Below are 13,683 nucleotides of genomic sequence, written 5' to 3' on the forward strand. Positions count from 1 at the left end.
AACGATCATTAACTGTAACAATCGAGTCATTCTTTTCTTATTTGTAAGCACAGACCCAGACTTCCATTAAAAATCTCCCTTCCTTACAAGGTACCAGTAACACGACATGTTAACATCATCTGATCTGTTCTTTTAGTCTCTGATCTTCAAGGATAACATTTCGGCCTAGTGAGGAAGATATGAACACAAATACAGAGCAAGACGTGAGCCCTCACACATAACGTTTAAAGACGGGGACTTTGGCATCAGACAGGCTAGGCCCCGTCCAGGATCTGACACTGTCTTAGCCTGTGTGACCTTGGAAAAAGATTTTCCGTAGTCTCAGTGTCCTCATCTATAAAATAGCAAGAATAAAAACCACATTTAAATAAAGGAATGTGTGTGCGTGCGTGCGTGTGTCTAAGTAGGCGTATAAAGTGAAATAACACATGTAAACTGTTTAGTGTAGTGCCTATTCATAGAAGGGCTCAATACTCTGTATGAATACTCTACAAGGTAGACTTTTCTACACCAGGAAAAAAAAAAAAAAAAGGCAGCAATGCTTATGTAACCTTAATTGTCACGTGCATTTATTTGATCATTAAACAGCACTTAGAGGGGTTACTATGAACACTTCCCACAGTACTCTCATGTCCGTTATTTCACCATAGTTTCCTCTCCACGTATACTACCCATTAGGCCTGGGAGTACCGAAAATGAGTTAGGGGACATGGTGTTTATTTTAAAAGTGGATATAATTTTTGGAAGAATCAAATGATAAGCTGAACACCTGACATAAGAGAATGGAAAGCCCACAGTTACCGCGTTCCCGTGGATAAACGAGAGCTGGACGAGAACAGGGGTGACATAAAGGCCGCGGCCGGAGGAGAGAACGCCAGGGTGGAGACCCCTCTGCACAGCCCTGGCTGGGCCTTGCCTCTCGATTTTGATATAATCTTATTAAAACCACCCACCCAGCCATTTAACCTAAACATTGTTTCATGTGCCAATAAGAAGGACAGGGAAGGGACAGCAATCTGGGAACCCTGTGGTCCCAATACCATTCTCTTCTATTTCAGGTTTCCAGATCCAAATATAGCATCTAGGCGACATGCCCAGTTGTCTGTGTTCTAAAATAAGGCCCATACTATTGCCTAGTCTGGGCTGTGGTAACGTTGGAGCTTCTGGGCTGTAGACAGCCACTCTGGACCTCAGCAGACTTCTGGGGACAGTCAGTGCCCCCTAAATATGATGTCCACTAGAACATCATAATGGAAAAGCCTCAAATTTAAATGGAGCAAGTAAGCAAGTTGGCATGGGTAAAAACGTCTGTCGGGAAAACACGGTACCCCAGCAAGCAAAGGTCTTGACCGTACCGGCCTGGGCAGCCCTAGACGCCAGGACACCAAAGGCTCTAGGGTCAGTGAAGGGCAAACACCGCGGTGCGGCCCTGCAAAGTCGAAGACGAGGGCCCTTAGGGAAGGCTGAACGTGCCACTAGTAAAAACCAAACCGGCTGTGGAATTGTCTATAGTCATCATGAAAAAAACTGCACTTATTATAAGAAAAAAATAAATTAGTTCTGTGTCCTTCTCACACTGAGCTGAAGAAAGTACTTTATGGTGCCGTTCTGCTGAGTCCTCTGTTTTGTATTTAAAAGGAGCTGAAAATCAGAGTGAGAACAATACTTGAAGTATCAGATTTGCATTTCATTAGCTCCCCATATGGAGTGCAGAACTTCTTGCTTTTGAAATTGTATATATTTATGCTCCTCAACCCCCCCATCCCCACCCCCCACCCCCCACCCCAGAGGCTGTCTGGACTAAACACTAGCTCTAATTCATAACAAGTCTCGTTTCTCTAAATGCGGCCCAGAAAGAGACCCGAGACTTTAATGGATAGTACTTAAGAAAATCTACCTGTCAACATACCGCCTCGCACGTGGCCCGTTGGAGGGACAAGGAAACTGTACCTTTGGGGAAAGCGGAGAAGGGTCTGCTGCCCCCCAGGATGGTTCCATAGGTTGCTAGGCTCTTCGTATCATCTGTCATCCACAGAATGAGTTGCTAATCTCTGTAATTTAAGGACCCTACCATTTCTAACCTTTTAATTGCTTTTAAAGCTTGGCAGTGTTCTGGTGTACTGGAGGGTGGCAACTTCTGAGACATCCCCTTCCACTCTCTTTACAAGGCAGGAAAAAGCCATTTAAAAACAGTATTTAAATCTACCTTGGTCTACTCAGGTATTTCAGAAATGTGCCGAGAGAACATCCAGGCGTAATTACAGTAAGTTAGGGACGGACGGCTGGATCAGCCTCAGCTCTGTGTCAGTGGATTTCAGCCAAATCCTCCCACATTAAAGTAGCTTTCTGTGGTTTGCTACAGCCCAGCTGCCATGTTAAGTGAGCATCTGGAGAAAAAAAGAAAGGCAGGACGCTTCACAGAAGCGTGTTTCAGGTGGGTTCACTTTGCAATGTGAACCAGCCTCCAAGGCTGCTTCTGTCTTTTTTATTTTCTCCCTTTTTGGAAGGGAGAGGTCTGTTTGAGGGAATAAAGCAGAGTGAATTTTAGATGGCCACAAGCCGTCTAGAGGCATGCAAGAGAAAAGGTGTGGCTCACTCTGCCCAGGGCCCGAGGGAGGGGTTCTCACTCTGCACTCCTCAGGTCTGGGGAAGGCCGGGCCAGTGGCCTGGAGCTGCTGGTTCAAACCCACATCTTCCAGGCACTCTCTTTCTAGGTGCTGCAGTGACCCTGGCCACTCGTGCTGTGAGCACATAAAAAGGGCCTGTACCTCCCTGCTGCTTGGCCCCTGGGGTGGGAAGGGCTTCCTTTTTGATTGTCTGCTCAGCTCCTGGCGAGGCTGTGGCAGGTGTCTCCGACCAAAGGGCCCACGGACTTTTGCAGTGTGGGGGTAAGGAAGAGCTTCCAATGATCATCAGCACTGCAGACAGATGCACTCACTAAAATGGAAACACTGCAGACTTTTCACTGTGGAGGAATTTGGTGTAATGACTACATTGCTGGAATTAAATTCCTAGTCAGCAAGATAAGAAACAGAGCGGGCTGCCACTTTTGAGAATGAAATAAGCAGAAAAGAAGACAGTAAGTGTGGAAAGGTAAGCAATCTTGACATCGACTTGGCAACGTTTCTACTCACTGTCCCTAGGCACAGAACCCGTCTCCAAGTCCTGTTCAGGGTTTCTCCATCTCTCTCAACTCCGTGCCCCCATCAGGTCTCACCTGGACAACAGAAAGAGCCTCCGACCGGAAGGCCGCCTTGCCTCCAGTTCCTGACCCCCTCCCACCTATCCTGCGGACCTCTGAGAGATCAAATGTGCAGCCTTATTAAAACAGTGTGATCTCCTCCCCAACAAACCGCACTGATTTTCAATCTTCTGGGCACCTAACAGGCCACTGCCTGAACAGCAGCTGCATATGGGCATCCTGCCAGGTCTAATCCTCACAAACCCTCTACAAGGCTACCACTTTCATTATCTGCATTTTACAGATGAGGAGGGTATGGCTCGACCCTGGGCTGACTCACGCCTTCACCAAGGCACCAGGCATGGGTTGCAGTCACTCCTGTCTGTTCTCATTCAAGCCAAGCAATAACGGTCTGCTGCAATTTACAGGGCTCTCTTTATTAGCTGTGCTTTGCCCCTCTGGTGCCTTTCTTCCTGCTGCACGCTTCCTTGGCACTGTCTCCATCTCCCTGGCCACATAACTGTTCCTGCCTTCGAGGCCCACTGTCCTGGGAAACCTGTCAGTGTCCCTCTCGCTTGGCTGGGCTCCTGTCTCCTTCCAGCCAGGCCAATCTAAGCCGGGAATTGTTCACAAGTCACCTCATCCGTGTCATCTCTCCTCTCCAATCAGCCACAAGCTTCCCAAGGCGGCAGTGCTATGTCACTGTGGGTCGTCCCATGGTGTCCAGCCGAGTGCCAGGCAAATGGGTGCTTCAAAGTGGGAACTCTAAGAGAAAGGCCTCGGACGTGCTCTCAGAGAGCTCTCTGCCTCTAAGCCCCTAGCTCCTTCAGTAAGGAGCAATGCAGCGTCCACGCAGAGGGGAAAGCAAAAGCAAGGAAAACTGCTGACTGGTTAACAAATAAATCAATCAATAAAACACAAATTAAAATTCAACCTGCTTAATTTCCTTTGCCTTTACCACAGCCCTGTGCTTTCCTGAGAAGAGAGGGGAAACTACTGATCACTGAGCAGAAAAGCAGGTGCTAATGAATCAGCTGGGGGAGAGGTTTTCAACCTGATCAATAAGGCTCAATTACCATACAGTCAACTGAGATGCAGAATTACTCTGTTATGCACAATAACTTTTAATTCTGCATACTGTCATAGCACTTGTTCATTAAACTGGACTTCAATAGATATTCTAACAGCTACCATCTTCGAGAGAGTTTAGGCACATTTTAAGTTCTAAGTCACCTGATACTTCTGAGGTAACAAAGGAATTACATACCACAAATATGAAATAATTCTTTCAATTATAGGATGGGAAATTTGCCCGCAAGAGATATAACCTTATCTATAACTGATGTAATTACCCTGGTTGGCACCTAGTACTGAGAATAATCTGTCTATAAGGAACTGGGCCATAATTTATATACCTATGAGCACTTTCAATACTACAGAAATTCAAGAGTGATAGCTCCCTTTGTCAGGTTGTTTTCAAGTATTCCTCTAAAAATAGAGGAGGAATTCTAAAATTTAAATAAAAACCACATTTCCCCAAATTTTCATTTTATTTTGCTGTTAAGAATGTTATTTGTGAAAAGAAATTGGAACAAAACAGATGGTGACCATGACAGAAGAAAAATGAGAGACCTTCCAATTATCTTCAGTGGTGTCTTCCTGAGCATGTACTCAGGGAGTGAAAGGGGATAGATCCAGGGCCTGGCCCTTAACACAGCTGCCATTCTTCCAGCTGCAGAAATGAAATGCCAGCGAACAGGATGGTTCACGTTACCTTACCAGTTGTATTAAAATTCAGTGATCTCGCGAGGCTTCAATTTCCTGTTGACTGGAAGAAACACTTTGTCCCTGAAGTAATATATATCTGGCTAACAATCAAAGTCCCATGCTGAAAACCAAGTAGCAGCTCTGTGCTGAAAGAAATTTACTCTAAGATCATCTAAAAACTGAGGACTACGACTTTCCCTCTTTACTCTCCCTGAAAGAAAAGTCACCTTACACCAGTCTCAACATATACACAGTATTCTTTCTAGCATGTAACCAGTGGGACTTATACTTAAAGCCTCAAAGCTCAGGATTCTTTACATCTTCATTCAGCTCATAAGCATTAGGTATCTTTGCCTAATGTGAAAGGCCCTTTTAGAGAAAAGAGAAAACTAGATCCCGATAGGCTACTTGAAATACCCACGGCAACCTCAAGTGACAATTAGATCCCAGGCTCCCAAATTTCCTTTCTTCTTTTCAAGTTCCAAGGTCGTGATGGTTCACTAATTATGAGAAAGATTTCTGAACAGGACTGACTTAGATAAATTAGCATTTCATTGAAGTTTGAGATTTACATATTTTTTTTTTAGCCATAACAATGTTCAGAAAGAGCACGAAATCATGTAACTTTGAAGTATAAAAGGATGATTTTTTGAAAGCAAGAGAAAAAAGGAGGCTTTATGCTTGGTCCTGATTCTGTGGCAATGTTATTCAACAGACAAAATATCTCTGAAGTCAAGAAGTATAAATAAAAGTCAAGTCCATTTTATAGGCTATCTGGGAAAAAACAAACAAACAAACACAAACATTAACTTGGGATGTTCTGCTTCTTAAATTTAGGAGTCTGTGGGAATTAAATTCCAAGGCAGTAGGCAACCAGCTCCGATATATTCAAGTAGAGAAAGTACATAGCACAGGTGCTTTCCGCTTAGACAGAAGAGAAGCTGAAGAACAGTACCTCAGCAGAGTTTACTTATAAGAACAAATAAAACATGCGTTTTGGAGCTACATGATAGAGAAATTGGTCCTACCAGAAATGTCCGTTCAACATCAACAATACCTCGATAGAAGGATGTTGCAATTCTGAGCTCTCCGACCATCAATCACTGAAAGCTCTTTGACTTTAAGTTTGGAACTCAATGTGTCATCGATGGCATCTGCTTCTTTCTATAAAGAGCATGAAAGAAATCCATCACGGTCAAACAGGGACATTCCGATTTCAGACACATACTTTTCCTTTATATTTTCCACACACACACACACACACACACACACACACACACACACACACGTGCGCGTGGACACACACATGCAAAGCTGAGATGGTGAGGGGGGAGTATAGGAGGTGGCGAAATTAAAACAAAGACCAAAATCTAGTAGACAAGGGGAAATAATAAGAAAAGCTGACCACCCACATTTGAAAAGCATTCTTTGGAAGAACAAAGTGCTTCTAAGTTGAAGATGCTCAGTGTGCATAAATTATCAGTGAGTGGTGCCCTCCTTTTGTCCCCCAAGTCCTATGGATAGCAGACAGAACTGTCACTATGAATCAAGCTCAGCTGAGGTCTGCCATTGCCGGTCCAGCCTTTCGCAGGGCACATTCACCCCAGAACCATTTGCATCCTGAATGCTCAAAAAGCTGAACAGTAAAGACTCCCAAACATCTTTATGTGAAACAGGAAGCTCCCAAGCCCAGATGGTACCTTCCATTACCCTGGAACCTGATGGACAGTCACTCAAGGGGAGGGGACAGCTCAAGCATTAGTTCAGTTGCTTGAGTTAACAATGAAACTCTACTTGCATACTCTGCTGCTATACAGAAAGCTGTAAGCAATGATGGCCACTCATCACTTTTGATGGAAGAAGCACAAAACAATTATATATAAGATACTGTTTGAGTAAATTGGACATCAAAGTAAAAACATAGACTAACTTGATAAATAGCAAGTTTGATCTTATTAGAGAGGTCAGGATCCATTTAAAAAATAGATCACGCCATTTAAAAATGTAAGAAAATCAGGGAACTCTGGGATTGTCTAACAGTTTAGGAAACAAAAACAACGTGGAGTTTAAAGTAAGAAGCACCGGGCCCTGGCCGGTTGGCTCAGTGGTAGAGCGTCAGCCTGGCGTTTGGAAGTGCTGGGTTCGATTCCCAGCCAGAGCACACAGGAGAAGCGCCCATCTGCTTCTCCACCCTTCCCCCTCTCCTTTCTCTTTCTCTTCTCCTCCCACAGCCAAGGCTCCATTGGAGCAAAGTTGGCCTGGGCGCTGAGGACAGCTCCATGGCCTCCACCTCAAGTGCTAGAATGGCTCCGGTTACAATGGAGCAAAGCCCCAGACGGGCAGCACATCACCCCCTAGTGAGCATGCTGGGTGGATCCCGGTTGGGCACATGAGGGAGTCTGTCTCTCTGCCTCCCTGCTTCTCTCTTCAGAAAAATATAAATAAATAGATAAATAAAGTAAATAAGTAAGAAGCACCATGTGAACAAACTTAACAACTGTCTTTTGTAGTGATGAGATTTCAGGAGTTGAAACCCAATGTAAAACTACCTCAGCACAACCTTACAATATCTGAACAGAACGAAGTAACCAAGACATTTCAAGTTTACAGTGAGTGAAGGAGTTTATACGAAGCAAGGTTTAGGTAGTAACTCACTTACCTGCTTGGAGTTACTGTTCACAAAGAAATCCTACAGCCATGGCAGAGGCATGGAAAAGGCAAAGCAGATACATGCAATTCAGAAATCACAGCAACAAATGAGAGAAAGTCAAGGAAATCAGTGACATGGGCTAAGAGATGATCATGCCCCTAGGAGCGGCAGTGAGAGTTAGTGAAGATGGGAGAGCCCGGCCGGAAGGACAGGTAAGGGCATGGCACTGAGCACGCAGGGCAGAGAGGGAGGACGGCAGGGGCTGCACCTCATTTTCACTGGTGGAAAATCAAACTCAGAAAAGAAAGGACTTTAAACACCCAGGAAGACTCAAGTTGGGAAATGAAGGTATCCCGTTGGAAAGGATCACTGGGCTCCCTTTGTTTATCATGACTTCCACTTAAAGTTAAAAAAAAAAATTAGTTTAATCAACATAAGGAAATTATTCCCATTGTCATACACTACTAGCAAAAATATGTGTGTGCGCGCGCGCGTGTGCGTGTTAGAAGTAATCGTTTGTCTTCTCGTATCACAAGGGCTATGGAAAGGCAAAAGGCTGTTTCAACAACATAGGTCCATAATATTAACCTTCAGTACTCCTCCAGAGTCCAAACAATGCCTGTCAGAGCTATAGGCAGGTATGAGGAAAAACACAGAACGTGCAATTGTGCAATAAGGATTCGTGTGGTGAGCAGCCACCGTGGCCCTGTCCCAACTGCCTCGGGGCTGTTTCAAGCACACAGAAGTCAACAGTCTCTTCTTGAAATAGTCCATAGAAAAGACTTGGCGTGAAGGAGAAAAAGAGGAAGAAGTAATTGACAGGCTCTGAGAAAGTTACTGCTTTATTTGCATATTTTTGCCATGATGAAATGAAAATAGCTTCGGTGTGCAAAACATAGCCCAGCTTTCCAGCCAATCACTTGCACAACCCGCACTTGCTCAGCAAACTCCTTCAGGCCTCACTGGTCCTAGCAGCATCGCCAAGGCCAACTTCACACAGATGAGATGGCTCATGTCATTCCTCTAGTGGGAACCAAACCGTGCCCTCCTCCCTGGCTCCACCCAGACCAGAAGGGATTGTTTTCTCTAGAATAGCATTTAAAACATAATTTGGTAACCATGAGAAACCTTTCTTCTCCTCTGACGTCACAATTTTCTTTTGTCCTTGTTGTAATGGTCCATTTTTCTACTCTGGAACTCCTGAGTACTCTTTCCCCGTAAAAGCAGTTTCTCCTTTCCAGGGCAAGAAAAATCTCCGACAACGTGAACTCCACGAGGTCTCACCCTACTTTTCTCTCTTCAAGAAACAAGTTGCTAGTTGATTTAGATCTGGCTCACTCTCTGGCCTTCAACAAAGAAACTTTGTGGGTTTTTTTTTTTATTAAGTGAGAGGCAGGGAGGCTGAGAGACAGTCTCCCCCATGTGCCCTGATCAGATCAACCCGACAAGCCCACTAAGGGGTGATGCTCTGCCCACCTGGGACCACTGCTCTGTTGCTCATCAACCAAGCTATTTCAGTGCCTGAAGCAAGGCCATGGAGCCAACCTCAGCACCCAAGGCCAACCTGCTCGAACCTTCTGAGCCATGGCTGCGGGAGAGGAAGAGAGAGAGAGAGAAAGCAAAAGAGAGGGGAGGGGAGAGAGAGACAGAGAGAAGGGATGGGGTGGAGAAGCAGATGGTCACTTCTCTTGTGTGTTCTGACCGGGAATCAAAACTGGGACTTCCACATGCCGAGCCTATGCTCTACTGCTGAGCCAACTGGCCTGGGCCAAAAGAACTTCTAAGACCTTGTCTGGAAACACTCCATACGTTCCCACCATCAGGAAACTGAGATTTCTGACTTCTACTGTAGTGGGCTATGAACTCAGGCAACTAGTTGGGTACAGGTGCTCAGTCTGTCCATAAGATGGGGCCAACAACTGAGTCATTGGTGTGAGGATTAAATGTGATAATGCGTGTAATACATTTTGTACAGTACCTGACACATGGTGAGCTCAATACTGGGAAGCGATTATAAAATTATCTTTCAAGCTGATAATCAAGTCCTTTTTTTCTCCTACTGTCCTGCTTTCAGCTGAGTTGAAGATCAGTTAGTTGGTCATGATCTCCCACATGTAACCAGCGGCAGCAATAAGTGTAACAGTTAATAGCTAAGTAATATATCTTATCTTTCCAAAGGTGAGGATGAGGAATGCCAGGGGAGAGTTTGGTTAATTGTTAGCTTTCCTTAAGAGTCCTTTAATCATCACATTTTAAATAACATGACAAAGCTTCTCAGATTATAAAAATAACTGTTTCCAGGCCCATTTCAAATAAGTTAACATTCTTTTGAAATCTTAAATCCTTTACTAACTGGCTTGAACCAAACATGATAGAATCCTCTATACTTGGCTCCCCCTAACAGGATGCCTGCTTTTTCCAGATGATTTCTGGTGTCAGGCTTTGGGCTTGGAATATAAATAGGAAGTTGGGACTTGCATTTTCAGGAACTAGTGCTGATAGATTCCTATTGGTAGGGTTCCACAAGGAAATACTGACTCAACACTTCTTAAATAATAGTAACCCTTGCACAAACGGTTCTTCATCTTTTTGAGGTTGAGATTCCTTTGTAAACCTGATAAAAGCTGGGATCCCTCTCCAGAAAAATACATACACTAATAATTACGACCATTTATAAAAATCAGAAAATACCACAAAATGTTCCAAAAGAGACTCCAAGAATGATTTGTGTATTACATATTAGCAGGAGAGATCAGATCGTGGAGCCCGAGATAGCAGTTACCCTCTGTTCCCTAAATCAGAGTAAGGAGGCTTTGAAATATTACTTTATGTTCTGATAACAGGACCTATAAAGAAAGGGTATCCTCAGGCAAAGAGCTGGGAGGAGGAATGAAGACAGCAAGCTGTTAATTTATTGCTACAACGATATGACTCCCTTTAGGTAAATGTCAAGTTCATTTCCCTCTGTCCAACTGTGTGGATAGGGAGAATGAATTTTTAACATCTCAAGATAAAATTTCCCAGGAGACCAAGATTAATAGTGTTAGATAATTGTATCTGAAATAGTATTACTATGCAATGTGCTACACGGTATAATAAAATACGTCTTTTGTGGCTGGCCCGTATAATAGTTTTAATGAGGAAAAAAAAGAGGTTTTGAGATTCAAGAAATTGACTTTCAAGTGAACTTTTGGAATATGAGCAGGGGAATAACTGCATGCTATTAAATTCCATTTCATGTGGCACATTAGCTTATATAATTAGTTCTGCACACCTTTGATATCCACGCTGAAAAAAAAATCCTAAATAAGAATGGTCTTGTTCTTAAAATTGCAGTTAAAGAAAATCCTTTACAAAACCTGACCTTCATAATGAATAAAAACCATGAACAACATGGAGCTCAGAATCGTGCCACTTGTCCACCTGGCTGTGCCACCTGTTCAGACACTGAATGTACACTAAGCCATTTTTTATTATCTGTGAAATAGAAGTAATAGTCACTTCATAGAATTAATGAGGATTAAATTAAAAAAAAAAGTGTAAGAGCTCCTTGAGAACTAAACTTTAGGGTTGATGAAAATGGTAACTTTATATATTGTTCTCAGTACCAAAACTGATTATCTTTCTTTAGTCTGTCTATGGTCATTTAAAAACTTCCCTCATCTCTGCTTTTATACTACAAGTTGCACTGCAGGCCTGCGCAGTAGTTCAATACGTTCACCATCATTTGAAGTACTTCCTATACAAAGCAGTCTAAATATTTGCTCTGTTTTTAATGATACAATATTTCTCAAATCAATGGAGCATATCTTGTGTGTATGTACATATATTTACATCAGACCTCCCCTAAATGTCATTAATCAATGTTCACATAATTATACTGATCTGCTACTTGAGTTTTTTAAAAAACCGTCCTCTGTGTAGTGTTTTTGGTGCATGCATGCAGATAATGTGCTTGTGTCCCTTGCCTTGCTGAGATGTTCACTTGGCCAAACAACTGGCTGAAGTACAGAGGGTCTGATGAGGTTGTTTTTTCGTTTGTCTGTTTTTTGTTTGTTTTTTGAACTCTAAAGGGAAAAAAGAGGAGATACCACAGAAAAAAAAAATAATATGTTCCCAGTATTCATTTGGGAGTGCGAAAGAAAGCAGCTCAAGCGTAATGATAATTATACAGCACCGTGCCAAGACTACAATGAAAATGCATAGGTTTTTGATGTTCTCGTCAAATGAGATGAGGGACCATTCAAGGACAGGCACACTCGTCCCTTTATGTTGTCCTGCACCTCCCCACTAGAATGCCTGCATCTTTTGATTTCTTGTCTCTCAACACTCAGTAAATTCAACTAAATGGTTCAAATTTCCTTCATTTGGGAAATATAGTTATGGCTTAAAAGTTCTCATGTCAAATTCTTGCACCAAGAAGAGAAACACACTTGAATCAAGCTTGAGCAGAAGTGTTGAAATTTTTTTGCAGGAAGTGCTAATGAAAATGTCACAGACGAGTCTCCTTACCAGCCTACTCAGTGTTAAGTACAACTGAAATGTTCTGGTCTATGCTGACTGGAATGACGGCTGATTACTTAAACAGGCACTGGTTGCTAGGAGACAATCACTCAATTGCCAAGCTTTCTGCAACCCCATCTCTCAGAGCTCTTGAGAACTGTCCACATATTTGTCCCCGAGCATTTTGGCAGCATCCTTTTGCACCTTCTGCTGAAAGCTAGTTAATTACAAGTCTTGTAAACTTGGGTCTTCCAACCACCTGCCTTCATAATAAACGCAATCTACATGTTCAGACTTGAAGAACATCGTTTGGAATAACTGCTGTTTTCCTTTCTTCTAATTTACTTCCCAAACCCTTACCTTCTGCAACCAGCATGGACCAGTATTAGCAATTGAAACTGAAATAGGAAATCAATGAGGCATTTAATGAGGTCAGAATTATTTGAATCTACCAGGAAATCAGCTAAAATGTCCTAAGGCTTCATGTGAAGGCCCAGAGAATACCTTCTTGTGATAGCAGAGAGAGGAGGCCCTGCGCAGCCAGTCAGGACTAAGTCTGCACTGAGCACCTGCTGTATGAGGGCTCTAAACACATCCTTTATTTGAAAGGTAAAGTGTCTTGCTTCTTCTCTTCCTGTTCTTCATTTCCTTGAATGGTGTGTATGACTATGCACAAGTTTGCCTTCACACTTCTGGGCGGCCCCAGCCAAGGGCTCCCGTTTTAGGGGTGTACCGCCATGACAGGCAGCCACTTGCATTTCTGTACTTTTCTAACAGCATTAAAATGCACTGAGAGAGGCTTTCTTTCCCTCTAAGTGAAAATTGTCAGGCTAAAGGACAGACCGCGTTTCCTTTACAATTTCAGATGTATCAAAAGCAATTTTGAAAATAAAACGCATTGGCTTTTTTTTCTCCCCCACCATCAGTCCACCTTCTCCCTTGGCGCTCGGGGCTCGGCAGTTGTTTTTGAGACACTCTTTCTTAGGAACCAGGCCAAGCGTCAGCAGACTAGGAAGTGTGCCGCTTGTCTGAGGATGCCCCACCCTGGGCATGATTCATCTGGGAGTTACGGGCCTCCCAGCAAAGCCCAAGGAAAGTCGCTGTGCGCAGGAGTGGCCTCTGTGCTTTCCTGTTAAAGATGTATTGTGCTCTTTCTTCTCTTCCTTTCTCTCCCACAGTTATCCTTAACAATCTTCCTCCTCACACTCAGGACTTAATTTTTCCCTCCCCAGGTCTCTGATTGACTATTTGGGACCCACCACCTTTTCCTTGCTATTCTGCAACTCTCTGAGCCAGCCACACTGCCATGACCTCTTCCGTTCCACCCTTAAACGGCTTGATTAAGATGCCTGGTCCAGGACTGAGAAGTATCACGCAGATGCGACCAGGTCTCACCATGTGACACTGCATTTCGTGGCTTGGCCACATAAGCAAGCACTGGATCACATGCTCTCACCACAATCACGGAAGCTTTGTTCACTTTCAGAGGTATCTCTGGCCCTATTTGCATCATTGCCCTCGGCACACATGCTCAGTCGGTCATGTTCATGACACAGTAAAAACCTCTCTCTAGATCCTAGCC

General features: G+C 43.6%; 1 protein-coding gene across 4 annotated transcripts in view; it reads right to left on the reverse strand.

Annotated features, from left to right (window-relative positions):
- DAAM1 (dishevelled associated activator of morphogenesis 1) overlaps window positions 1-13,683 on the reverse strand; it is a 168,401-nt gene that overhangs the window by 23,218 nt on the left and 131,500 nt on the right. For 3 of the 4 annotated variants that reach the window (XM_066388082.1, XM_066388083.1, XM_066388080.1), the window contains exons 16-17: window positions 7,608-7,637; window positions 6,006-6,112 (exon numbers count right to left, since the gene is read on the reverse strand). In XM_066388082.1, the coding sequence (XP_066244179.1) occupies window positions 6,006-6,112; window positions 7,608-7,637 (137 nt within the window). The remainder of the gene's footprint in view (window positions 1-6,005; window positions 6,113-7,607; window positions 7,638-13,683) is intronic. The other variant, XM_066388081.1, reaches the window with a different exon arrangement.

This window comes from Saccopteryx leptura, chromosome 6, assembly GCF_036850995.1.
Source record: "Saccopteryx leptura isolate mSacLep1 chromosome 6, mSacLep1_pri_phased_curated, whole genome shotgun sequence".
Classification (NCBI taxonomy): domain Eukaryota; kingdom Metazoa; phylum Chordata; class Mammalia; order Chiroptera; family Emballonuridae; genus Saccopteryx; species Saccopteryx leptura.